Here is a 22,861-nt window from a genome sequence, read left to right on the forward strand (position 1 = left end):
GCACCATTTATATATACGTGGTATTATATGAGTACAAGAAATTAGAAACTTGGGTCACGCTACATAGGTTGATGTTTATAAGAGACGGCAATTTTGTGTTTGATGTATTATTAGAGTAGTATAATGAACTCCAACGAAATATGGATCATGAGCATGACCGGTCGTTGAGAAGACAAGATTAATCAGTTCCCGTACGCCTAGAAAACTAGTTAATCAAACCCATTACACCTAGAGGTCAGAGGCATAACGTGTTTTGTATGTGGTTTCATATTGTTATCGTTACCGAACAACGCTTAGTATATGGGGTACCAATGCTCGATGGTACAATGTTAAAGTTGGACGTCTACAACGACCTTATAGCAAAGTTCATCTTATTGTTGGATAAGGTTGGCACGTCGATGATTTTTTAACATGTGATGCATGTAAAATGCAAAATGAACTTTGTTATTTATTATGTGATATACTACTATTATTACACCATTTTAATTGAGTTCTCCATGAATTTTTAATTATTTGAGAGCAATTTTCTGACCCCGTGAATTTAACCCTTTGGAGCAGATTTTTCTGTTTTTAGTGTTTTAATATTCAGGTACCTTCTGAAACTCAAAATACACCGAGATTTTCCGTGCATCAACATTCGGAAAGGTACAGGACTGCGTGAAAAGGAGCGTACAGGGGAGCCACGAGGCCAAGGGGAGACCCGACGGCACCCCCCCCCCCCCCCGCATAGCTCTCCGAGGCCCGTTTGCGTATGTTCTTTCACCAACGCTTTCATCTTGACCTAAAACCCCATCGTATGATGCAGAGAGAGATAATCAAGATGACCCTAGCATATAAATACATTGTTCTTCGTGTTCCCGAAGCACGATGGCAGAGAAACAAAAAACAAATAATTATAGTAAATTAATCTAGAAGTGGAGGAAGAAACTTCGCGGAGTTGCCGACAGTCGCCTGTCCTTCTCCTTCAACATATTCTCCATCTCCATGATGATGAGGGAGTAGTGCTCTCTGAACTATGGATTTGTGAAAGTCTCTCTCTCTCTAGTTATCATGTAATGAAAATCATATGAGCTACTAAACATGATTATGGTCATAGTTATATTTTTATTGACGGACCTTTTGTTACGAGGTGAGTTATGAGGTTGCAATGTTCAGATTCTGTTTGATGTATTGATAGATGCACATGTATACCCGTTCTTATTTACTTGTACTGATCATATGAGTTTGCTTGAACATGTGTACTTACAAGTATAAGATTTAAACTTAAATGGGCTGGTTCGATCACAAATTCACAATGAACCATATATACACCCACAAAGGACACGAACTGTGTATATGTGTGATTCGTTATATTTTCGTTTTACATCTGAGAAGGTGTTGCTTTTACTTGAGAGCACCTGCTCCTATCGTATGTTAGACTATAGGAAGGATATGTGAAGCCACGATTTTTTCTAGAAACGTGCCATCCATGAGACTCTGCAAGGTCTTCATGTTTTTAAAATGACAAATACTAAAAATTAGTTAAATTGTTGTTCAAACTTACATTTTGGAACGTGAGTAAGCATTAAATGGATTACAATTTACCAAAACCATTAGCTTCCCAATGCCCCTTTAATCCACCCATCGTGTCTATATAAGAGCTCTCCATGTGTCCCAACTGAAACAATCAGGCTAGGTGAAGACAGTACTCGGCTTGGGTCATCGATGGAAAAGGCCACCAAAAACGAAGAGCATCTGAGTGATGGGTCGCAGCGGGAGAAGCCGTCGCTGAGGCTCGAGCAGGTATCACAGTACTTCTGCATGCCGCTCAAGCAGGCGGCGGAGGAACTCAAGGTCGGGCAGACAACGCTGAAGAGAAGCTGCAGGGAGCTCAGGATCCTGCGTTGGCCTCACCGCAAGGTCAAGAGCTTGCAGACTCTCATCGAGAATGTTCAGGTGCTGCTTTCATTTCCATATCTTCTACTTCTGTTTTCTTGATCTGTTTCAACATCCGGATTTTTAACCATGAATTCCATGTCATGTCGTGTGCTGCTGTGCAGGAGCTCGAGAAGGATGACGTTCTGGGAAGGAGTGAAAAGATTCGCGCGGTGGTACAGATCCTGCAGCAACGTCAGAAGCTTATGGAGGAGAGACCTGCAGGTGTTGTTGAGCTTGATAAGGAGACGCGTATTTTTATGCAAGCGTGTTACAAGGAGATGTACAATCGCAGAAGAAAAGGGGTGAAGTTCGCATGGATGAGAAGTGATCGAGCAGGTATGCAATGCTTCCAAATTTACCCCTTGTCCATAACTGTTGGCTCATAACCATTTTCATTAGTTGCAAATAAAAGATATTTTCTCCGATCCACATTATGTCTCAGATTTAGTACAATTTTGTACCAAGGCATCTTCAAGGGTGAGCCCCCATTTGTCCTCCTCATTTTTTCTTTAGGAGTGTTTGGACAAATGGAGAAGTAGAAAATATGTTGTTGTCTAATGAGAACCTTTTTATACTGTTTTTGACATGTGGGTCAAAAGTACAAGTGGACAAGGTTTTCACAAGTTTTGCACAAATAGAGACTCCCTATTCTCTTCCCAAATTTAGCAAAAAAATTGGGGACATGGACAACTTTTGGACAAATGAGAATCCACATCAGATACATTTCCCCTCATGGATCCCAAAATGGACAAATCAGGAAGGTATGAGGGTGTCCTTGGAGATGCCCTAAGTAAGTAAAATCTGAAGAGGAAGTAGCAAACTACTCTCTCCGTCACGTATTAGACAAAGTTGCGACACTTGATGTGGAACAGAGTTAGTCGTAATACAAAGGCACATTAAAATATATGAGGTTAGATCGATCCACCACGAGGACATCTCCGAGGGTGAGCCCTTATTTGTTCTCCACATTTGTCTATTTGGAGGATGTTCGGAGGAAGGACAAAATAACATGGTGTCCAAAATAATTTTCGCAATTTTGTCTAGATGTATGTTAATTTTGAAAAAAAAAGTGACATTTATTTTAGGATGGAGGAAGTAGATACCATAATGAAATACATAGGTTGAATCGATCCACCGTGACACTCTGAAATTATCCTATCTACTCCAGATGTAGCATCGACCTATTTAGGAGTCTTTATCTTGGAGATGATCGCCTTCTCATGAATGTTTTTCCTTTCTTCGACATCATTGGACAGGTTTTCGTTGAGAGATAATACCAAGATTGGAGCGATGCGGCCTGCTAGAATGTCTTCCGGAGAGGTCAGGCTATCAAGAATTCAAGATTGGTTTGAAGAACTCCAATGTGTTTGTGTCGTATGTTCAGTTTCTTCGTATGCGTCAGGCTAGATTAATAATCGTAATGCCCGATCGTTACAAATTTCATTGCTGTCAGTAACGCACTCTGCTGGCACACGATAAAGCACATTCGACATGCTCTGAACTGAAGTACGTCGAGCAGTTTAATAAATCTCCCCATTCAACACACTTTATGCTTTACTACATTCATTCACATATCGAAGATTGTCAACAATTCAGAAGAACTGCTCTAAAGGTTCTGTAGTCCGATCATCACCGTGTGTTGTTGTACAAGAAAATCGGCCAGGAACAACAGGATCGATCAAGACGCGACCAGCTTATTCTTCTCGTCCTTACGTCTTAAAATCTGTTTGATCAGCCGCAAATCGATCTCTACGTACTATACCGAGCAACAATCCCCCACTGGAGCAGAGATGGTAGCAAGTTGGATTACTGTGATCACAATGTGAGCTTGCTCATCTCCCTGCGGAGGGCCGTGGCCCTGACGAGGCTGCCGATGGTGTTGACGGCGAGCTTGATGTCCTCGAGGGGGTTCCCGGGCACGACACGCTTGTAGAGGTAGCTGTCGAAGGTCATCCGCTGCACGTAGTCGTCAGCGCACATCTCCACGAAGGCCTCCCTGGCGGCGTTGGAGCGGTAGAAGACCTTCTGCAGGATGTCGAGCACCTTGTAGGTCGGCCAGTAGAGCCTGTCGAACTCCGCCAGGTACTTGCGGAGGTCGCCTTCCTCCACCAGCCTCGTCCCGTTCGCCGACCCGGCCACGATCGCCTCCGCGCACATCCTCCCGCTCTTCGCCGCGAAGTAGATCCCTTCCCCGGAGCACTTCGTCACGTACCCCGCCGCGTCCCCCACCAGCGTCACCCGCCCCGACACACTGATAGCAAACATGAAGAAGAACGTTAAGATGTAGTTTCCGTTTGTCGCAACTTTTTGTCTAGATACGCATGTTTACGGACCGTTTGGGGCGGGGGTGCTCGGGGATGGGGTGGGCCTCGACGCGGATGATGCGGCCGCCGTCGATCTTGTCCTTGGCGCGGAGGCGGGTGGCGGCCTGGAACTTCTTGATGTCGGCCTTGTGGGTGACGGTGCCGGTGCCGACGGCGACGTGGTCGCACTTGGGGAAGACCCAGCCGTAGAAGTCGGGGGACACGTCGTCGCCGACGTACATCTCGGCGCGCTCCTCGTAGTAGCGCATCTTGTCGTCGGGGATCTTGACGCGCTCCTGGAAGGCGATGGCGTACTCGTAGTCGCCGGCGCCCATGTCCTTGGCCACGCGGGAGTTGGCGCCGTCCGCGCCCACGATCGCGTCCACCTCGAAGGACCGCTTCTCGCCGCCCACCTTGCCGCTCGAGCTGTCGTAGTGGTTGTAGTGCACCGTGTACGTGCCGTTGGCTTCCTTGGGCGCCTCGTACCTGTTGTCAATCCATCAGATTAGCCACCCATTGTTCAAGCTTTAGTTCAGTTTAAGTAGCAATATGAAATTGTAGAGGTGTATAGTTCAGTTTTGCACTTTTGGGTCCCCCTTTTGCATGTCAAAACTCGGAATGCTTGCTAAACAATCCCTTTTACTTAAGCATGTAGTCTAACAATGGCTTCCTGATGTTAAGATTAAGATCATTTGCGAAAATTCGGATATGCTGGTACACGAATTTGGGGTTTGACAGACATGCATCATGCATGCGGATGCAGGGCTCTCTGATGCTTCCTACTTCCTAGCTAGTTCACTCCTACATATTTCCCATTCCTTTTGTAAGATTCGAGTAGTATTCACCCAGGAAAACCTTGCATTCGACGGAGCAGAGCAGTAAGCATAAGAGTACCTAAGGAAGAGGCCATTGAGGACCTCGGCGCCGGCCTTCTGCGCCCGTGTCCGGAGAAAATCGTCGAGCACCTCGCGCCTGACCATCCCGATGTACTCGTGCGGGGCGAGGGTGCGGCCGATGTCGACGGCGACGTTGGAGGGCGAGATCATCTTCATCTTGGTGACCTTCCGGTCGACGAGGTCCAGCGGCAGGTCGAACTCGGACACCATGCACAGCGGGATGGCGCCGCCGCAGGGCTTGCAGTTGTCCATCTTCCGCTCGATCAGCACCGTCTCCACCCCGCCCTTCGCCAGCGCCTCCGCCGCCGCCCCTCCCGCGGGGCCCCCGCCGACGACCGCCACGCGGAGGCGCCGGCCAGCCGGGAGCTTCGGGCTCGTCGCCGCCGCCCGGGTCACCACCACGCGGGAGGACCTTCTGCTGCTGCGGAAGGAGGAGGAGGACGGAGAGAGGTGAAAGGTTGTGGTGGCGCGCGCCGCGGATGCCGAGGAGAGGGACGCCATTGCTGCTGCCGCGGCCACGAGCTCGAGGTCGATTTGGGGGAGGGATTCCTTGAGCGAGAGCGTGGGGAGCGCGCGAGCAGAGCACGTAGGTGGTAGTGAAAGGGGGATAGGATGAGGGCGCTGAGAGGGGATTGCGGGGGAGACCAGCCGTCGGATCGGTCTATTGGACGGCTTGGATCGGATGTGGATGAGGTTCTTCTTGATGTGCTTTCGCTTTCGCCGTTTGTTCTGGCGAGTGGCTGTGGTTTTGCCAGGTCGGATGAGAGCTTTGTTTGGATGCATGCATGAATCTTTTTTTTTTCCGGATGTTTGGATGCATGCATCATCCGTGAACGCCCAGCCCGGCCACGCGCCACCGGGCTAGTCCCGGAGCGCAAGACGACGAGCTCCAGCGTTTAGTGGCTCTCCTCTCACTGCATTGCAAGTTTGCAAGTAGCGAACGGGCTCTTTCTCTTTGCGGTATTACTAGCGGCGAGGGTATAGCCAAGTCGATCGATCGAGAACGTCTGGTTGGTAGGCTGCAGTGGCCGGTGGGACTGTCGCTGTGAATCGAGTTCGTCGTCGGAGGGCTGGTGTTTTGCCACGTCTAGTGGTAGGATAGAACCATGCATGTTGCCTAAGTACGGCACTTGCATAAAATGGTGTTTTCCCAACATTTTCCATTGAGAATTAATGGATTATATGCTGCCGATCAAAGCCAACAGGGTTGAAGGCTACAAACAAACAAACAAACAAAAAACACATTGTGTGCTGCTTTTTTTTAAGAAAAGATACCTAGAGGACGTCTCGTACCTTATAATTATCAAGGAGAACAGACGACGGCACGAAGTAGCAAAATGACCAATAACAAATAAAATTAAAAGAAGAACATATCGGTCATCTTCTTCCTCCGCTTGCTCTTCATCCTTCGGAGATAAACAATGCACTAAACAAGCAGTAAGGCATCAAGACACCTGCAAACGCCCTCGCCATAGAAGGCTTCGAAGGCCGTTATAGCCACTCTCCACGAAGAACGAGACCTAGTAGTCGTCGAACGAACATCAGCCGGTGCATTATCCCACGCAGCCACACAACACAAGCTTGCAAATCCTTCACCACCAATCCAGAAGGTAGAAGAAACTCGAAATGTCGCATAACACAAAATGAAAGAAGAGGTCAAAGTGACCGCTCCAAAACACATCCAACTTCTCCGTTAAAAAACAACAACTACCAAGACCCGCAGAGGACCAACCAATCCGGTGACGCAAACCCTCACGGGCCTTTTGTTGACGCCAAGGTGGATGCCCTCAACGTAGGGAGAGGCAAGATACTTTATATATCAACGCACATGACATGCTGGAGGACCAACGTGCTAGAAAATATGCACATCAGCACATGACATCCGAGGAGTGGGCGGGCATTGAGCCAATGCAGCCGCCTGTTAAAAAAATTACGGTAAGGGTTCACGTGCATTTAGTTATTTTCGACGTTAATTATGACACTCCTGATCCATATAGACTCACATCTTGTCTTATATGATAACAGGAAAATGCCCACAAATGGGAGGAGAGCAAGAGGTCAGAAACCTCCGACAACTCCGTGCAGAGCAAGAGGTGGGAGTCGGCTGTGACCGCCGGCTTGCAAAAGGCGAAGCACACGGGCCGTGTTCTAGGAGAAGGCGAAGGGGCCTGCTGGGATGATTATTTCCCGCCTGCTCCGAAGCGAAGAAGGGTCCAGAAAAAGCTCCCCGCTTCTTTTGAGATAATAGAACAAGCTAAGGCGGAGGCGCGAGAGCAGGCATCTATCGTGTCTCAAGAGGTGTCGCGGGAATATGCAGTGCAAGCCGTCCATCATTTGGTGTCAGCATTGGCCAAAGACCACCCTGCCCTTGGCGTCATACTCGGGGGAGGAGTGGAAGGTTTGAGGAACCTCCTTCCTCCTCTTCCTCCTCTTCCCCCGCGAAAGAGCACCCTGCTAAAGAGCAGCGCCGCCTCCGACACACGTATAGAGGATGAAGACACCCACACCCCAGGTTACAGCCCGGCTCCCAGCATGGACAACTCCCCCGCTAGCCAACCTTCCCCAAGCGAGGGCAGCCGGGATAACGATCCGGGTCCGAGAGACAACATCCTTGTAAGCAATCTTTTCAAACTCTTTTTCACTCCTTACCTTCATGAATAAAGATCTTACACACATATGCCTTCTTCTTGTCACGCGCAGGCACCGGTGAATTGTCATATCCACGTTGACAAGCCTGAGAAGCCTGTAGGCGCTATTGGCCGCCTGATGCCCAGATAATCACCGCCACTGGTGCACGGCATTCTCATGAACGACGCACAAGTGAGTGTGATGGTGGACTCCGTCGTCGAGGAGCATCGGGATTATGCTATCTCGCTACCTCCGGAGGTAGGCGTGGATATCCTAGGCGGTTGTCCAAACTACCAAATTATGTGGCCTAGGAGCTTCGTATCTCTCTACAACCAGCGCCGGCCCTCTATGACTCCATCTCCCTCCGCCCACAAAGGTACTTCTCATTCGTCGCTCTGCCTTTTCCCTAGGACACTTCCTCCTGTCGATGCCGGCGGAGATGAAGAGCGGGCAATGTCGATGCCTGCACAGCTCAAAGATAGACAGACCATAGGGTCGGCACAGGCTGGAAGCGTCCCTCCCACCTTCTCTCTCTTGGGTGCCGCTGAGTCCATGGGTGGCCACAAAATCGATGACAAGTACAAGGCAGAGGAGCAAAAGGCATGGGACAGTAAGAGGGGGCGCGGCGGCAAGACCATCAAGAAGTTCTCCAATGTCACTCAAGATGAGATGCACCATGTGCCTGACATAACTGGAGTCTGGGAGGACAATAGGCGTGACATTCTCATCAAGAACCCATATCAAGGCCAGAGATTCAAAGACGGATCCTATTTCGTGGCTAGGTAGTTCGACCGGGTGCTTATTTACTATCCTGGAAGACTGATGGTCACCGAAGATTTCCTGCGTGCCGTGTCCAGAGAGATGCAAGAGCTTCATCAGTTCTACATGCAAGCATCAGCTGGTTCTCAACAGCATGCCCAACAGATCAATGTTAGAATCCCAAAAGACTATGGCTTCTTTGACCAAGAAACCGGAAACATTCAGGAATGTCCTATCACCTTTGGTGTGGAGTTCAACGAACTGTTCCACCTCTTCAACTGCCAAAAACTTGATATCAACCTCTTAAAGCTGTGGTCCGCCTACTAAATAAGAGAACTGCGGCGATTGGAGGTCAAAAAAGTAGCCATTCTAGACCCCGTGATATTCAACTACGGTGACATCGGTCTTGAGCCTGAAAAGGATGCCTCACGAACCATGGCATCTAAATACTTGGTGGCATGTCTCGAGAAATACGCGGACCACGACTTCATCCTCTTCTTTCTTAATTTGGAGTAAGTTGAATTTTATATATGGAACCGTTTGTTTTTTGTAATTCAGTCTTTTCTTATACATCCTTAGATGCTAAAGTTTGTTTCTTTTGAAAACAGAGACCATTGGGTGACACTACTCATTTGTTTGCTTTGGTCCGCAGTGTACTACTTCGATTCACTACTTCCGAAGAAGGGTGTTCAAGGTAGGTTCTGGAAACCCATCAAATCACTCATTAACACTGCCTGAAAAGTGGCGACCAAGGGAAACTAGCTGTTAAAGGCTATAAAGACGAGCCTCACCACAACCACAGGTTCCCTTGCCAGCAACAGCCGCCAGGCAGTGTGTTCTGTGGCTACTATTGCTGTCACATCCTTATGGAGAATGTCAGCATGTTCAAGCCTGAGTGGAATAGGTCAGTCGCGGCGACGGAAGAGCACTGACGGCCCCGAATGACAATGGGACACCGACCTAATGGCTCGTCTGTAACATTCAAAAGGAGTTCGTCCATCTCATCAACAATGAGGTCATCAAGCCTAGTGGGGACTTCTACGAACGCGTGCAACAAGTGGTGTCTAGGGTTCACCCACAACATTAGGATCTAGCTTGAAATGAGATACATTTGTATTCTTTATATGCTTCTATGAAATTTTGACACTTTGTAATCAATGTCGTGAAGTGAGATACATTTGTATTCTTTATATGCTTTATATGATGCGGTTTATATACATTTGTATGCTTTAAATGATGTGATGTGATGTGATGCGGCTTTATATGTATTTTTCTGTGATGAGATACATTTTTCTTTGATGAGATACATTCTGTGTTGTGCTGTATATAATTTCCTGTGTATTTACTGTGGTTTTAATTATTATTTTAAATACCGAAAATGTATCAGTGACCGACACTGATGTGGCAAAGCGACCGTTACTGATGAGATATACATCAGTAACAGTCGGGGAGGATCGACCGCCACCGATGTATATGTACATCAGTGACGGTCGCTCCGACCGTTACTGATAATGGGTATCATCAGTAAACACGAAGTTAGTAACGGCGGCCCCGACCGTTAATGATGTTGTTTTTCGACCGTTACTGATAAACCTTTCTGTAGCAGTGACACCATCGTTGCCACTATCGCCGATGCCACAAAGGAAAACAAAATCAAAGGGCTAATCTTAGAATTCCTATGAATTTGAGGGTCAAAGGGATGGACTCCGTAGGATTTTACAAACTCCATTTTTATGATCCAAAAGTCTCATTTAGAAAAAATTGCAGGGATTAGAATTTTTAAAAATTCTTTTAAAAATTCTACGACCGAAAAAGGACCTCCATCTAGCACACCTCGAGAGACCCATGCTAGCGTGGAAGATGGACGATGCATCCAACACTGTGCGCACGATCAGTCGGTCTAAAGTGATCGTTTGGGGTAAAACCGTTTCGAGAACGTGAACAATCCAAATTCAGTCCCCTCCAACCATGCGTGTCTTCTCCTTTGTTACATCTTGACGTTACAATGAACAAAAGGTTTTAACCCACCTGTCAGTCACGGGGGACACGCAGAGGAACCGGTGGCCACGTGTTTCAGGCCGGCTTCATCATCTCCGACAGTGGAGCCCACAGGTCAGTGAAACAAGCTCCCAATCAATCCTGCAGCGTTGTCGCCATGTGCCTAGCGTAAAAGAAGGGACCGTGCTTCACGTGGGACGCATCCGTTGAAAAAGCCGGGCCCAGCCCGTCAGCCAGACGACGTGTCAATACACCGTGCCTCTGGCTCTCACTCATCAACTCGTCGTCTTCCTCGCCGCAGCGCTTCTGGCTCTCGCCCCCGGCCGCTCTCGGGCTCCGAGCTCCACCACACAAGCCGCTCAACTCTCTCTCGGCCTCCAAAGCTCCTCCTCCGCCTCCGCCTCCCGGGCCCCGCCACGTGGCCCCGGCGAGAACCCGCAGCCACACACCGAGGAGCGCAGATCTTTCTCCCCCCGCGCTTAATTCCCTCGTGCGCGCGCGCACCGTCGCTCGCCATCGTCCTCGTGCTTCACCTTGTTCGATTCGCTCCTCCCCTCTCCCGGAGCCACCGAAGACTTCTGGCGCTCGGGGCTAGCTCAATGTCGGGGGCCGTCGCGTCCTCGTCCGCGGCGTTTCTCTTGCTCGTGGCCAACTCCTCCTCGTCGCTGCGGCGGCGGCGGAGCAGGGTGAGCACCGCAGTGCGCTCCTACGGTGCCGCCGGGACGCGGCTGCATTGGGCGCGGCGGGGTTTTACTTGGGACGGAGCCGTGCTGTGCGCCGCGTCGGCGGCGGCTGGTGGCGAGGAGGGCGCGGCGGCAGGGGAGAGCTCGAAGGGGGTCTCTGTGCAGCGCGGCAAGGTCAAGGTACACTTTATCAGTTGACTACGCTCGCGTATCATTCCTTCTTTTCCATTAGAAATTCCTGCACCGGCTTTGCTTGTCAGAATGGGGATTGTTTAGTGCAAAAGGCGCAGTTCAGTTGCGCCCTTTCTGTCGGAAAATGTAGCATCACACGCAGTTTTCGCCATGCGTATCTCTCTCCATCTTTATACTAAGTGACACTTGGTTCTTTACTCTGCTGAACTGCCGATCGGTTCCGTTCAGGCTGCTAGAAACAAGGATCCTGCTTCATCACCCAAAGCTGCGACATCGGCACTGAAGCAAGACAGTAGCGTTGCAAAGCAAAATGGGGCTGCTGTCTCTAGGGACGAATCAGGTGCGCGAGTCGCTGAATCGACGGCTGCATCGGGTTATTGGAAAGATGTGGTTGTCGCGGAACCGGTGGAAGCTAAGGTTGATGCTGCTGGAGATGCAGAGGTGGCGACTTCTGCTGCAGACGACAGTGAAAACAAGGGGTCATATGTTCCTTTGGCTGGGCCAAACGTGATGAATGTCGTCGTCGTGGCTTCTGAATGTGCTCCTTTCTGTAAAACAGGTATGCACGCATACACTGAGCAATTGGACTTGCCCCTTTCTGTTCTCTTTGAGCTTGATCAATCAGACTTTACCATGTACTCCTTTTAAGCCTGTGAGCATCGTTCTCTAATTGTTGATGTCATGTATAGGTGGGCTTGGAGATGTTGTGGGTGCTTTGCCCAAGGCTCTGGCGAGAAGAGGACATCGTGTTATGGTACTCATTCATTTGCCTTATCCGTTTGGTTCAATCTAGCTAACAAAAAGGAAGAAACAAAATGACTTAATGAGTGGGTGCGATAAAATGTAACCATGTTTAGACACCTATGCTTTCTGTAAGAGGTTGAACATGCTAATTCAGTTGCCATGCCCCTTTCAAATTTGTTATTCATTGTCGGTATTCTAATAGAGGTAAGTATAAAATTCGAGGGTGAAAATAAATGCAATTTCTGCATATAAAAGACGACGAAGAAGAAACGCTATGTCATAACAGAATAATTCCTTCTTGATATTTGATTTAGATGTCCACATGGACGAGCTGACAAAGACGCCAGTTTTCTGTAGAAAAGATTCAGAAATTTGAATGTAGGGTATGCACGAAGTTGAGACGGTGACCTAGTTTGGAAAGATGTAATACAACTATTCATTTCAATTCTAGGTTGTGATACCCAAATACGGTGATTACGCAGAAGCCTGTGATCTAGGTGTTCGCAAACATTACAAGGTTGCAGGACAGGTATGTAAAGTGTTAAGAATATAAACGAAGAGTCTGTAGTACAACAGGAGAAGTTTTAAAACTATGGTCGAATCAGTGAATGCATTTTCGTGGCTTGCAGGAGTCAGAAGTGACTTACTTTCACTCTTACATCGATGGAGTTGATTTTGTCTTCCTAGAGGCTCCTCCCTTCCGGCACCTGCATAATGATATTTATGGAGGAAAAAGAACGGTAAGCATTTGTTTCCCTAGAGCTTCGTTACTCGTTAGCCAGAAAATCAAACTAAATTCCTTTTGATGTTTGTGTAACGTTTGTGCATTTCCATCATTGATTGGCAGGATGTTCTGAAGCGCATGATTTTGTTCTGCAAGGCTGCTGTTGAGGTACCTTCTAAACTTGTACTGCTATGCATCTCTAACCAATTCACAAATTACAAAGAACTACTCTCCCTATTCCCAAATAGATTATGTTTTGCAGTTCCAATTACAATTTGGTAGAGAAAAGACCACAGTCCAGATTTGTTAGAGAACTAGTCAGAGGTTACAGGCATTGGGGTCAGCAGGTTTATAGGTAAGCGAAATTGAAACGAGAAAACCTAGACACTTGCAGGTGGCAACAGACATCACAAGCTAAACACAACGATTGCTAAGCCCTAACAGAAATTTAACCATATGAAGCACTAAGATTGAAAATCTACGACTATCATTTCAGTGTGAGCGTTATGAACACTTGGTGTCTATTAGTGACCAAAGCTTTGAAGGTTTGGAGCACATCCTATTGTGACATCTACTTCACAAACAAAACGAGTAATTTGGATTAATTTCTCCATTAAACTCTAAGTAGATCTCAATGAAAATCAAATTAGCCATATGGAACTCTAGCAGCTGGCACCAAGCTCACAACTCCAGATGAGTTTCTTGCACCAAGCCGTTTGTGCACCTTATTGGTTAGCCTAGCTTGTCCTAAGTCAAAACGAACACAAGGAAAGCATGTATGTTAGCTATTCTTGGGTGGATGAACTGCTGCTGTGTTCTCTTCAAATTAATTATGCACATACGCATGGATACAACCTTCATCCAACCTAACATTTGCAGGTTCCCTGGTACGCTCCATGCGGTGGTGTTGTCTATGGTGATGGCAATTTAGTCTTCATTGCAAATGATTGGCATACCGCACTTCTACCTGTTTATCTAAAGGCGTATTACCGAGACAATGCCTTGATGCAGTATGCTCGCTCTGTGCTCGTGATACACAACATTGCTCATCAGGTTTTGCTCCTTAAACTTTGCTTACTTGTTGAACCACGAGAGTGCCTTTTACTGTGAAACGGGCTGTCTTTTGTACTGTAATTCTGCAAGTGGTTGTCAGGCATGAGTTTTAGGCTTAACAAGTGATCAGCAGTGTGACTCTTTATAAATATTTGTCTTGTTTAATATAATTATACTGTCGGAATGTTTCCTACAGTTTTCAGTCAAAAAAAAGTGATCGGCAGTGTGAGTCTAGTCATCTACTACCAGTTTTTCACCTTTTCTTACTTCCTCCAATTTAGGACTATTAGTAATGTGGCCATATAATCCTTATGAAACTGAATCCGTGACCAGTAGAAAATTGATCAACAATGATATGCTCCGGACATTGATTCTTTCTGTGGTTCCTTCTGTTCATTTAAGTCAGTTTGCAGTCCAGTGCCAAACCTTGATGTTGAATGTCTGATTATGCAGGGACGTGGCCCTGTAGAGGACTTCTTCGACATGGACTTGCCTGGGCACTACATTGATCACTTCAAACTGTACGATCCCACCGGTGGCGAGCACAACAATGTGTTCGCTGCCGGCCTGAAGATGGCAGACCGAGTGGTGACCGTGAGCCACGGCTACATGTGGGAGCTGAAGACGATCGAAGGCGGCTGGGGTCTCCACGACATCATAAACCAGAACGACTGGAAGCTGCACGGCATCGTGAACGGCATCGACACGGCCGAATGGAACCCCGAGGTGGACACGCACCTTCACTCGGACGACTACACCAACTACACATTCGAGACGCTGGACACGGGCAAGCGGCAGTGCAAGGCGGCGCTGCAGCGGGAGCTGGGCCTGCAGGTGCGTGACGACGTGCCGGTGATCGGCTTCATCGGTCGCTTGGACCGGCAGAAGGGCGTGGACCTCATCGCCGAGGCGATGCCGTGGATCACGCAGCAGGACGTGCAGCTGGTGATGCTGGGCACGGGGCGCGCCGACCTGGAGGACATGCTGCGGCGGTTCGAAGGCGAGCACAGGGACAAGGTGCGCGGCTGGGTCGGGTTCTCGGTGAAGATGGCGCACCGGATCACGGCGGGCGCGGACGTCCTGCTGATGCCGTCCCTGTTCGAGCCTTGCGGGCTGAACCAGCTCTACGCCATGGCGTACGGCACGGTGCCCGTGGTGCACGCCGTGGGCGGGCTCCGGGACACGGTGGCGCCGTTCGACCCGTTCGGCGGCACGGGGCTCGGGTGGACGTTCGACCGCGCCGACGCCGGCAGGATGATCGACGCCCTGGGCCACTGCCTCAACACGTACTGGAACTACAAGGAGAGCTGGAGGGGCCTGCAGCAGCGCGGCATGTCGCAGGACCTCAGCTGGGACCATGCCGCCGAGCTCTACGAGGACGTCCTCGTCAAGGCCAAGTACCAGTGGTGAATGAATCGTTGCTGAAGCTATTCCTCGCTGCGCCTGCACCGGGAAGTCGCGTTTTTTTAAGCCAGCACGTTGAATCTGGCGATTACTGGCAGGAGTTCGGGCTCGCGATGTCGATTTACCACCGGGCGGCAGAGAGCGACGGTGGAAGTGAATAGTGCCGGACTGACGGCGCCACGCCTTTCTGGCTGGGGACATGTATACGGATGTAGCACACCACTTTCTTTTTGGTCACGTTCGAGCCCCGGGGGTTGGTTGAATGGTCCGGTTTTATGTGAGTTATACTGACGAATCCGAGTCGCGGTGTTTGTATATGTTACCCATTCTTTTGAGCCAATGGTTCTCTTCTTGTTTTACTTCCTCTCGTGTAGCTGGAAGCAAATTGGGACGCAGGTTCCGAGAAAGAGTTTTTCGGTGGCTGCCGACCACGTTCTGCATCTTATCTTTTGCCTCCCTACACGAAGGGGGCTGCTAATTTGGAAACGGTGCTGTTATTAGAAAACAGAAACTTGTCATAAACAAATGCCGTGATTCGCGCCCTCCGATCACTCAATAGGTAACCAATTATTGTCATCCTAGATGGACGTTGAAAAACATAGAGCCCAGGGGTACATCTTTGTGTATTCCTGCAACTAGTTGCTGTACCGAACACGTTGGGGGCGAACATCACTCGCATAAATTGATCCATCACACAGGCTGTCGTGTACGAGCGCCTGGCTAGCATGCACGCACGAGCGATGGGACACAAGTCTCACAGCTGCGTTGGATGCTGCTGTTGACTACACACCGTTTCGAGTTTTCGAAGTCTCATTTCACTGATATTTTTTTAAATATGTCAGTTCCTAACATCATACTCCTCCACTAATCATAAACTTGCACAAAATGAAAAACTTTAGCAAAACTAACACGGTGTCTGGATCAATACCAACAAAAACATCTCGGAACAAGGTTCTAGCGCCATGCCAAATATGTCCGAAAAAGAAGAGCAAAGCAAAGGTAGCATGACCAAAAGTGAACCAACCCCTTGGACCGCTGCGAAAAACACCATCCGATTTCAAAGTAGCCCGATCTAATTCAAAAATTTCCCCTTCACACGATTTCGCGCTGAAATTGTTTTTAGTTTACTCCGTAGTATAGTTCGTCTCATTGCCGATCCGTTTTAAACGAGACACTGGTGACATCAAACATGGGCTTTGATCCTTTGTCGTTACAATCACCATCCTAACCATCCAACCAATGGTTGGTTCTCTCCGCTATATTGTTTTCATCTTCTTAAAATTGATAAGGACTAACATTAATTTGCTCTTGATTTGCAATTTTTCATTGTGTTCACCTAAACCCCAATGCCCCTTATGGCTTATGCAGCTTCGTCCTTGCATCTATAAAGATCAATCGAATACATTATATGATGACTTAGCGGTGATATATTTAGCTATAATTATGAAGATCTATTGATAGTGGCATGTCCATATACAATCATGAAGATCTAAGAGTTGTGGATCTATTCATTAGTTTAGTTTTTAGTTTGTGAGTTTCTCTCTCCGTTTCAAGTTTGTCTAAGTTAAATTTTGTATATACATTTGACCAAAGTTTAACTTAGAACAACTCCAAATATGTAGATATTTAGAAACAGTGGGAGTATACGATTTGGAGTTAACAATGATTGGATGCCGATCAGAAAGGTTATACTAAGTTTAACGGTTTGTATTCTTAAATTACATGAATGATGTGTCAGACGCAACATCCTTGAGCTTGTGGTTGTGGGCCGGGTGTGTAGTTGCTCACACATCCTTTCAAGTCAGGCCAACATAGTGCTTAGATCACGCTGAGTAGTTCGAAGTTCACGAGAAGCATATCCAAGACTCTTTTTACCCGGGGGCCACACGACACTCTTCGCTCACGCAAGCGCGCGTGCAACCAAACGACACGTCAAAGAGTTTAGGTCACGCAACCGGACATATAAGCTCTTGAAGGTTGCGTCATGCTAAGCTGCCTCTGGTGATAACTGCGTGCATCAATCGATGGAGAGACCGGAGGCATGTTGGGAGAAAAAATGATAGAGGCAAACACCTCCTTCATAAAATTCAGGCCTACAAAATTAGCATGTCTCGCCGTCGCAGGGCTCACATGGCAACGTGCGGTCATGCGAATCTATTTTCCGGTTGAATGAAGGAAAAATAAAGAAAAACAAATAGGGCCCCAGTCCATGGAATATCTTCAAAGAAAAATTTGATCCTTTATAGAGTAGAGCCAAGACAAAACTCGCCTATAAACCATGTTGTTTTCTCTCAAGGAACAATCAAACTTGCATAAATATCCGCTGATTGCAGTCCAGAAAGGCTGAAAGAGGCTGAAAGCCATGGGGTGTTGATGTTTAACCTGCCGCTGCTGCTGCCCTCAGGCCACTGCCACCGCCGTCTCTTCTCCAATTAGCAACAGCAACCCGAAGGAACATCCCACGAGGCTCGCATCCATGCAAGGTAACATACATTCCATTCCATTTCTTCCATCTGATCACTGGAACTACGAGTAGTTCCTAAAAATTTCCCCATCCTTGATTGATTCGACGCAGGCGGCGGCCATGACGCGCTGCGCGACGCCTTCTTCTTCTTCCCCTCCCCCTCGCCCTCCTCCCCGGCGATGGCGGCCGCGCTGGAGCAGCTGCTCCGGGCGTGGCGGCTGGTGAGGATCGAGTTCCTGGCGCCGCTGCTGAGGGCGGCGGTGGCGCTGTGCGTGGTCATGTCGGTGATCGTGCTGGCGGAGAAGGTGTTCCTCGGGGTCGTCAGCTCCGTGGTGAAGCTGCTCCGCCGGCGGCCAAGGAAGCTGTACAAGTGCGATCCCATTGTGGGGGACGATGAGGATGGCCGTGGCTCCATGGCCTTCCCCATGGTTCTCGTCCAGATCCCCATGTACAACGAGCGAGAGGTACAGTATTCTGGTGGCTCTGCTCTCAATTTTGTTTCTCACTTGTGCAGAGGCTGAAGCGCTCAGAGTCAGTAATCCAAATGCTAGTAGTAGTAGCAGTCCCTGATTTTGTCACGTCCAGTCCAGGATCCTCCATCCCAAGCTCTTCCTTCCATTGCAAATCTCTCGAGTTAACGGCTGCCTTATCTGGAGAAGTAGATTTGTCCGTGTTGGCTGGCAGTAGAACAAAAGAGCCAAACAGGGAATTTTAGTCGGCAGTCAGTCGTCCAGGAGCAATCTTTAGCATATTGCCCTGACAGAGAGCTGTGATATTTTCTTGCAGGTTTATCACCTGTCAATTGGGGCTGCCTGCAGGCTCACATGGCCGGCAGATCGTTTAATAGTGCAGGTCTTGGACGACTCCACCGACGACACCATCAAGGTCACAACGAGATCCTTGCTGAATTACCTCTGCTCTCTTGTTTTTACTCGCAGCTAATCTTCAAAAACACCTTAAAAACTTGCCATTTTTGCCTCCCAAAATCCAACCCATAATAACTGCCTTAGATCGAATCGGCAGAAAGGAAACGCGTATAATCTGTGGATCTTGCATTTGGGGGCAATTTGCAGGAGCTGGTGAGGGAGGAGTGTGAGAGGTGGGGCAAGGAAGGGGTGAACATCAAGTACGAGACGCGCAAGGACAGGGCCGGGTACAAGGCCGGGAACCTCAAGGAAGGGATGGCGCACGGCTACGTGCGCCAGGGATGCGAGTTCGTGGCCATGTTCGACGCCGACTTCCAGCCCGCCCCCGACTTCCTCCTGCAGACTGTCCCGTTTCTCGTCCACAACCCCAGCCTCGCGCTCGTGCAGACCCGCTGGAAATTCGGTCAGTCACAACTGCTTTTGGTCCTTTCCTTCCTTCTTTTGCCTTTTTGGTTTTTTCCTGCCAAGTGAAAGTTAGAAAAGGTCTTTTATTCTTCTTGTTAACGGCACGTGAAAACGTAGGGAATTTGGCTACGACAGGGATGTGCACTGGGACTCTGGGTTGCACCTTGCCTTGAGTTGGTAGTACAGTGGTAGACAACAAGTACTACGGTTTATTAGTGGTTGCTACAGGGTAGGTGTTGTTGCTGTACTCACAGACATCATAATGATGATTGTAATGTACAGTATGCATTTTGTCAGCGATTACAAATAGATGCACACTAAAGTTTGTTGCTTATTGCGGAATGGTGGGTGTTGTCTTTTTTAAGTACAGGGAAGCACTGAGCACACTGATTGTGTAGTGTGTGCATTTTGTTAGACTGAATCCTGTTCTGAACCACATTTTCTCTTTCTTTCCACACTGACAGTTTGGGTTGGATCTTATTTTGCGATACATTGAACTAGACGCGGTGAGCTACTATCAAAACCTTAAAAATGACTCGACAGTCGACACTCAGTCCTCGTACTGACTAGTTCAGAATGACTGACTGGGTAATGAGCATGCATCCATATCTGTTGACGTAGACATCACATTTGTTGTAGTGTTTGACTAGATGTCTGTGCAGCTGAATGACTGAACAACCGCACCGCTCTGCAGTAAAAGAAATTACAAACGGCTACTCCTCTTTCTCCAGGGCAATAGAAGAGCCCTCGTCAGCTTTTACTTTGGGTAAATTTTGTTTTAGAAAGTTCTTTTGGTGGGATTTTAATTTAAGCATGTGAGATAGCGTGGGCAAAATTTTCACTACTGGAAAAGGTTATTTCTAGCGGAACCAATGGAAAAAAGGTGAACCACAACTTTTTTTTTTCGATGAACACGAGTTGTTTAGTTTAGACCCATACATGACTATCTCCGGTAGGACGACCACCGTCTTATCAGCCCAACTTACAGTAAAGCCCACCGAATAGGCTTAAGAAACAATTGCCCTGGCTGGGCTTCTTTCAAAAACGAGGCTGAAGAAGCCTCTGAATTTTTTACAAACGCTCATTCATCAGTTCCAATTATACCGGGGTGAGCGGTCAAAAAGCAAGATTATTAATTGGACCATCACTCGATCTCCCATGGTACACTGTACATGCTATTGCCCCAACTCCCATCATATGCTGAGAGAAATTTCGTTTAAGCTGCCTTGTAGTGAATGCCAACGACTGCCTGCTGACGAGAATGCAAGAGATGTACATGGACTACCATTTCAGGGTGGAGCAGGAAGCTGGCTCCTCCCTCTGCAACTTCTTCGGCTACAATGGTACATACTACCCCTGCTGCCCTCTCTGCCGTGTACCGTTTCTTCTCAAATATGCCCCGGGTTCCACAGATTTGAGAACATTTTTGTTCGCTGTCTCATGTACTCAGGTACTGCTGGCGTTTGGAGAAAGCAAGCGATCGTCGAACCGGGAGGTTGGGAGGACCGAACGACCGCCGAAGACATGGACTTGGCGCTGAGAGCAGGACTCCGGGGCTGGGAATTTGTGTACATCGGTGGCATTCAGGTACCTCCCTTCCATCGATCAAAAGCGTTATCAGACTGCCAAACTGTTCGTTCCAACGGTCGCCAATGCTTCCTTCCACTTTCAGGTTAAGAGCGAACTGCCGAGCTCTCTGAAGGCGTATCGGTCCCAACAGCATCGCTGGTCGTGCGGACCTGCGCTCCTGCTGAAGAAAATGTTCTGGGAAATCCTAGCTGCCAAGGTTCCTTCTGTTCTTCTCCTTGAGTAAAGCAGATACTAGCAGCGTAAATTCTTCCAGTGCTAATTCCATTGCTTCACGATGCAGAAAGTCTCGGTCTGGAAGAAGTTCTACATGATATACGACTTCTTCATCGCAAGGAGGATCGTATGGACGTTCTACACCCTCTTCTTTTTCAGCGTCGTGGTTCCTGTCAGCGTTTTCTTTCCGGAAGTGCGGATCCCGGTGTGGGAACTGATCTACATACCTGCAGCGATCAGTCTTCTCACCTCGGTCGGCACTCCAAGGTTAGATATAGATCACTGCATGTTGCTCTGCTGCTTAAAAAAAATGGTGTTGTCGCCAACAAATTATGTCGGGGACACACATATCAAGAATGATCCTGAACTGAACTACTTGTGTTTGCAGGTCGTTCCATCTGATTGTCCCGTATTTCTTATTTGAGAACGTCATGGCATTGCATCGGTTTAAGGCAATCTTAATCGGGTTCTTCGAGGCGGGAAGGGCGAACGAATGGATCGTCACACAGAAGCTGGGGAATGTTCAGAAGCAGAAATCTGTCGCCCACGTTACAAAGAATCGCCGTCTGAAGGACAGGTGAGAAAACCAAATAGGACTCACGATGCACTTCGATTTCTTCTCAGATAATGACGTTCCATTTTTTTTCTGTAACATGCTAATTTTGATCAATATCCTGGTTCATGTCAGGTTCCATTGCCATGAGCTACTAATGGGCGTGCTTCTTCTCATGTCTGCATGCTACGACTACTTGTGCACAGACGATTATTTCTACGTCTTTGTCTTCCCCCAGTCGATCATGTATTTCGCAGTTGGGTTTAACTACATGGGCGTCAGTGTGTCCAGCTGAATAAAAGGGCAAACAGGGAGCAATTTGCATGGTTTGGATGCAAGCAAAACCAGGCTGCATCAAAGGGTTTCTTGTGACTTTACAACGGACAAGATGTAGTACTCCGCTGAAATAGTAGTAGTAATCAACAAGAGGATATATAGCTCGCTATCCATCGATCCTTTGATGCGCAAAGATGCATCGAGTACCTTCGATGTGTTTTGAACACAACTGCTATCTATGTCTCGGCAAGTGTTGTATTCACATATGTAGACGTGTTTGGATGCAATTAAAATCCATCCGTCACAGGAGCTGTTATGACAAAATAGTTTCACTCATCCGGATTTTTTTAGTACCACAATGACATGTGTGAGTAGCGGCTACTGTAGAAAACTGTCGGTATTTCTTCTGAAGTTCTGAATAAAACCAGAAAATTTAGAAACTCTGAACACGGTACAACTCATCGAATTTATTTACGAAGTACTTGACATTGTATACTTGGTCTTTCTCTAGAACTACTCGTCTGGAATCATTATCGTTCCTTTCTTCGCGGAAGTGAAATTGAGGCCACTGTCTCAAAAGAAAATGAGGCCTTATCCAGCGGGTGCATATAGGAGTAGTCCCGAGAATTGAGGCATTTCCCGTTAAAAAAGTCTTTTGAGGCAACCCATCATATTTTATGGCCCAGAAAATTCCGCCAGGCCTAGCGATTCAGTTCAGGCCCTTTGGTAAATTATCTCTCCATCATCTATGTGCCCACGGATGCCGCCGGCCTAGCGAGAGAGAAGAAAGTATAGGAACGTACAGAGTTGTAAAAAAAATGTATAGGACTGCACGGTGACTCGGTGAGGCAGTGGTCGCGGCACGCAAGTCCTATCCAGAGGAACGTGTAACCTGGAAAACACAAGCAACGCAACAGCAGCAAGCATCCGTCGAATCGGTTGATAGATTAGATACGGGACGACGAAACGAGACGAAACGTCCCTGCGCCGTTCGAGATCCAGGCAGACGAGTACTGCTAGACGAGACGACGAGTCACTCCACCACTCGGCCCCTGAACCATGGCGCCGTACGCTTCGTTCCGGCATTTCCTCTGGCTTTCTCCACGGAGGTACTACTCATCCGGAGCAGCCCA

At 48.1% G+C, this 22,861-nt stretch overlaps 4 protein-coding genes across 4 annotated transcripts; 3 read left to right on the forward strand and 1 right to left on the reverse strand.

The window, feature by feature from the left end:
• The first annotated feature begins 910 nt into the window (after positions 1-910).
• LOC104584323 (protein RKD1) lies at positions 911-3,309 on the forward strand. Its single transcript, XM_014900594.2, has 3 exons — positions 911-1,935; positions 2,040-2,253; positions 3,174-3,309. Exons 1-3 carry the CDS (start codon positions 1,705-1,707, stop codon positions 3,182-3,184), a joined length of 456 nt encoding a protein of 151 aa, XP_014756080.1. The 5' UTR covers positions 911-1,704; the 3' UTR covers positions 3,185-3,309.
• A 107-nt stretch (positions 3,310-3,416) lies between these two features.
• On the reverse strand, positions 3,417-5,706 carry LOC100836154 (geranylgeranyl diphosphate reductase, chloroplastic). The gene is made up of 3 exons (XM_003570612.4): positions 5,115-5,706; positions 4,251-4,706; positions 3,417-4,168 (listed from the first exon to the last, which is right to left on the reverse strand). The coding sequence occupies exons 1-3, from the start codon at positions 5,615-5,617 to the stop codon at positions 3,733-3,735; spliced, it is 1,395 nt and encodes a 464-aa protein (XP_003570660.1). The 5' UTR covers positions 5,618-5,706; the 3' UTR covers positions 3,417-3,732.
• Positions 5,707-10,789: 5,083 nt separating this feature from the next.
• On the forward strand, positions 10,790-15,660 carry LOC100822651 (soluble starch synthase 2-2, chloroplastic/amyloplastic). Its single transcript, XM_010237819.3, has 8 exons — positions 10,790-11,364; positions 11,605-11,935; positions 12,066-12,130; positions 12,572-12,649; positions 12,750-12,860; positions 12,968-13,012; positions 13,724-13,897; positions 14,351-15,660. The coding sequence occupies exons 1-8, from the start codon at positions 11,101-11,103 to the stop codon at positions 15,305-15,307; spliced, it is 2,025 nt and encodes a 674-aa protein (XP_010236121.1). The 5' UTR covers positions 10,790-11,100; the 3' UTR covers positions 15,308-15,660.
• A 1,891-nt stretch (positions 15,661-17,551) lies between these two features.
• Positions 17,552-22,064, forward strand: LOC100837081 (probable mannan synthase 6). The gene is made up of 10 exons (XM_003570615.4): positions 17,552-17,784; positions 17,877-18,229; positions 18,552-18,650; positions 18,839-19,094; positions 20,329-20,439; positions 20,547-20,683; positions 20,769-20,882; positions 20,967-21,166; positions 21,288-21,476; positions 21,588-22,064. The coding sequence occupies exons 1-10, from the start codon at positions 17,778-17,780 to the stop codon at positions 21,745-21,747; spliced, it is 1,626 nt and encodes a 541-aa protein (XP_003570663.3). The 5' UTR covers positions 17,552-17,777; the 3' UTR covers positions 21,748-22,064.
• Positions 22,065-22,861: the final 797 nt, after the last annotated feature.

The sequence above is a fragment of the Brachypodium distachyon genome, chromosome 3 (assembly GCF_000005505.3).
Source record: "Brachypodium distachyon strain Bd21 chromosome 3, Brachypodium_distachyon_v3.0, whole genome shotgun sequence".
NCBI lineage: Eukaryota > Viridiplantae > Streptophyta > Magnoliopsida > Poales > Poaceae > Brachypodium > Brachypodium distachyon.

What these genes read in the sequence shown, in the direction of transcription:
- LOC100836154 (XM_003570612.4), bottom strand. Translation starts at nt 5,617, where the DNA reads ATGGCGTCCCTCTCCTCGGCATCCGCGGCGCGCGCCACCACAACCTTT. An exon ending in CTCAATGGCCTCTTCCTTAG is followed by an intron (nt 4,707 to 5,114) that starts GTACTCTTATGC and finishes GATTGACAACAG; the next exon opens with GTACGAGGCGCCCAAGGAAG. An exon ending in GAGCACCCCCGCCCCAAACG is followed by an intron (nt 4,169 to 4,250) that starts GTCCGTAAACAT and finishes GTTTGCTATCAG; the next exon opens with TGTGTCGGGGCGGGTGACGC.
- LOC100837081 (XM_003570615.4), top strand. An exon ending in CCACCGACGACACCATCAAG is followed by an intron (nt 18,651 to 18,838) that starts GTCACAACGAGA and finishes GGCAATTTGCAG; the next exon opens with GAGCTGGTGAGGGAGGAGTG. An exon ending in GGGAAATCCTAGCTGCCAAG is followed by an intron (nt 20,883 to 20,966) that starts GTTCCTTCTGTT and finishes TTCACGATGCAG; the next exon opens with AAAGTCTCGGTCTGGAAGAA.
- LOC104584323 (XM_014900594.2), top strand. Translation starts at nt 1,705, where the DNA reads ATGGAAAAGGCCACCAAAAACGAAGAGCATCTGAGTGATGGGTCGCAG. An exon ending in CTCTCATCGAGAATGTTCAG is followed by an intron (nt 1,936 to 2,039) that starts GTGCTGCTTTCA and finishes GCTGCTGTGCAG; the next exon opens with GAGCTCGAGAAGGATGACGT.
- LOC100822651 (XM_010237819.3), top strand. Translation starts at nt 11,101, where the DNA reads ATGTCGGGGGCCGTCGCGTCCTCGTCCGCGGCGTTTCTCTTGCTCGTG. An exon ending in TGCTCCTTTCTGTAAAACAG is followed by an intron (nt 11,936 to 12,065) that starts GTATGCACGCAT and finishes TGTCATGTATAG; the next exon opens with GTGGGCTTGGAGATGTTGTG. An exon ending in TTTATGGAGGAAAAAGAACG is followed by an intron (nt 12,861 to 12,967) that starts GTAAGCATTTGT and finishes ATTGATTGGCAG; the next exon opens with GATGTTCTGAAGCGCATGAT.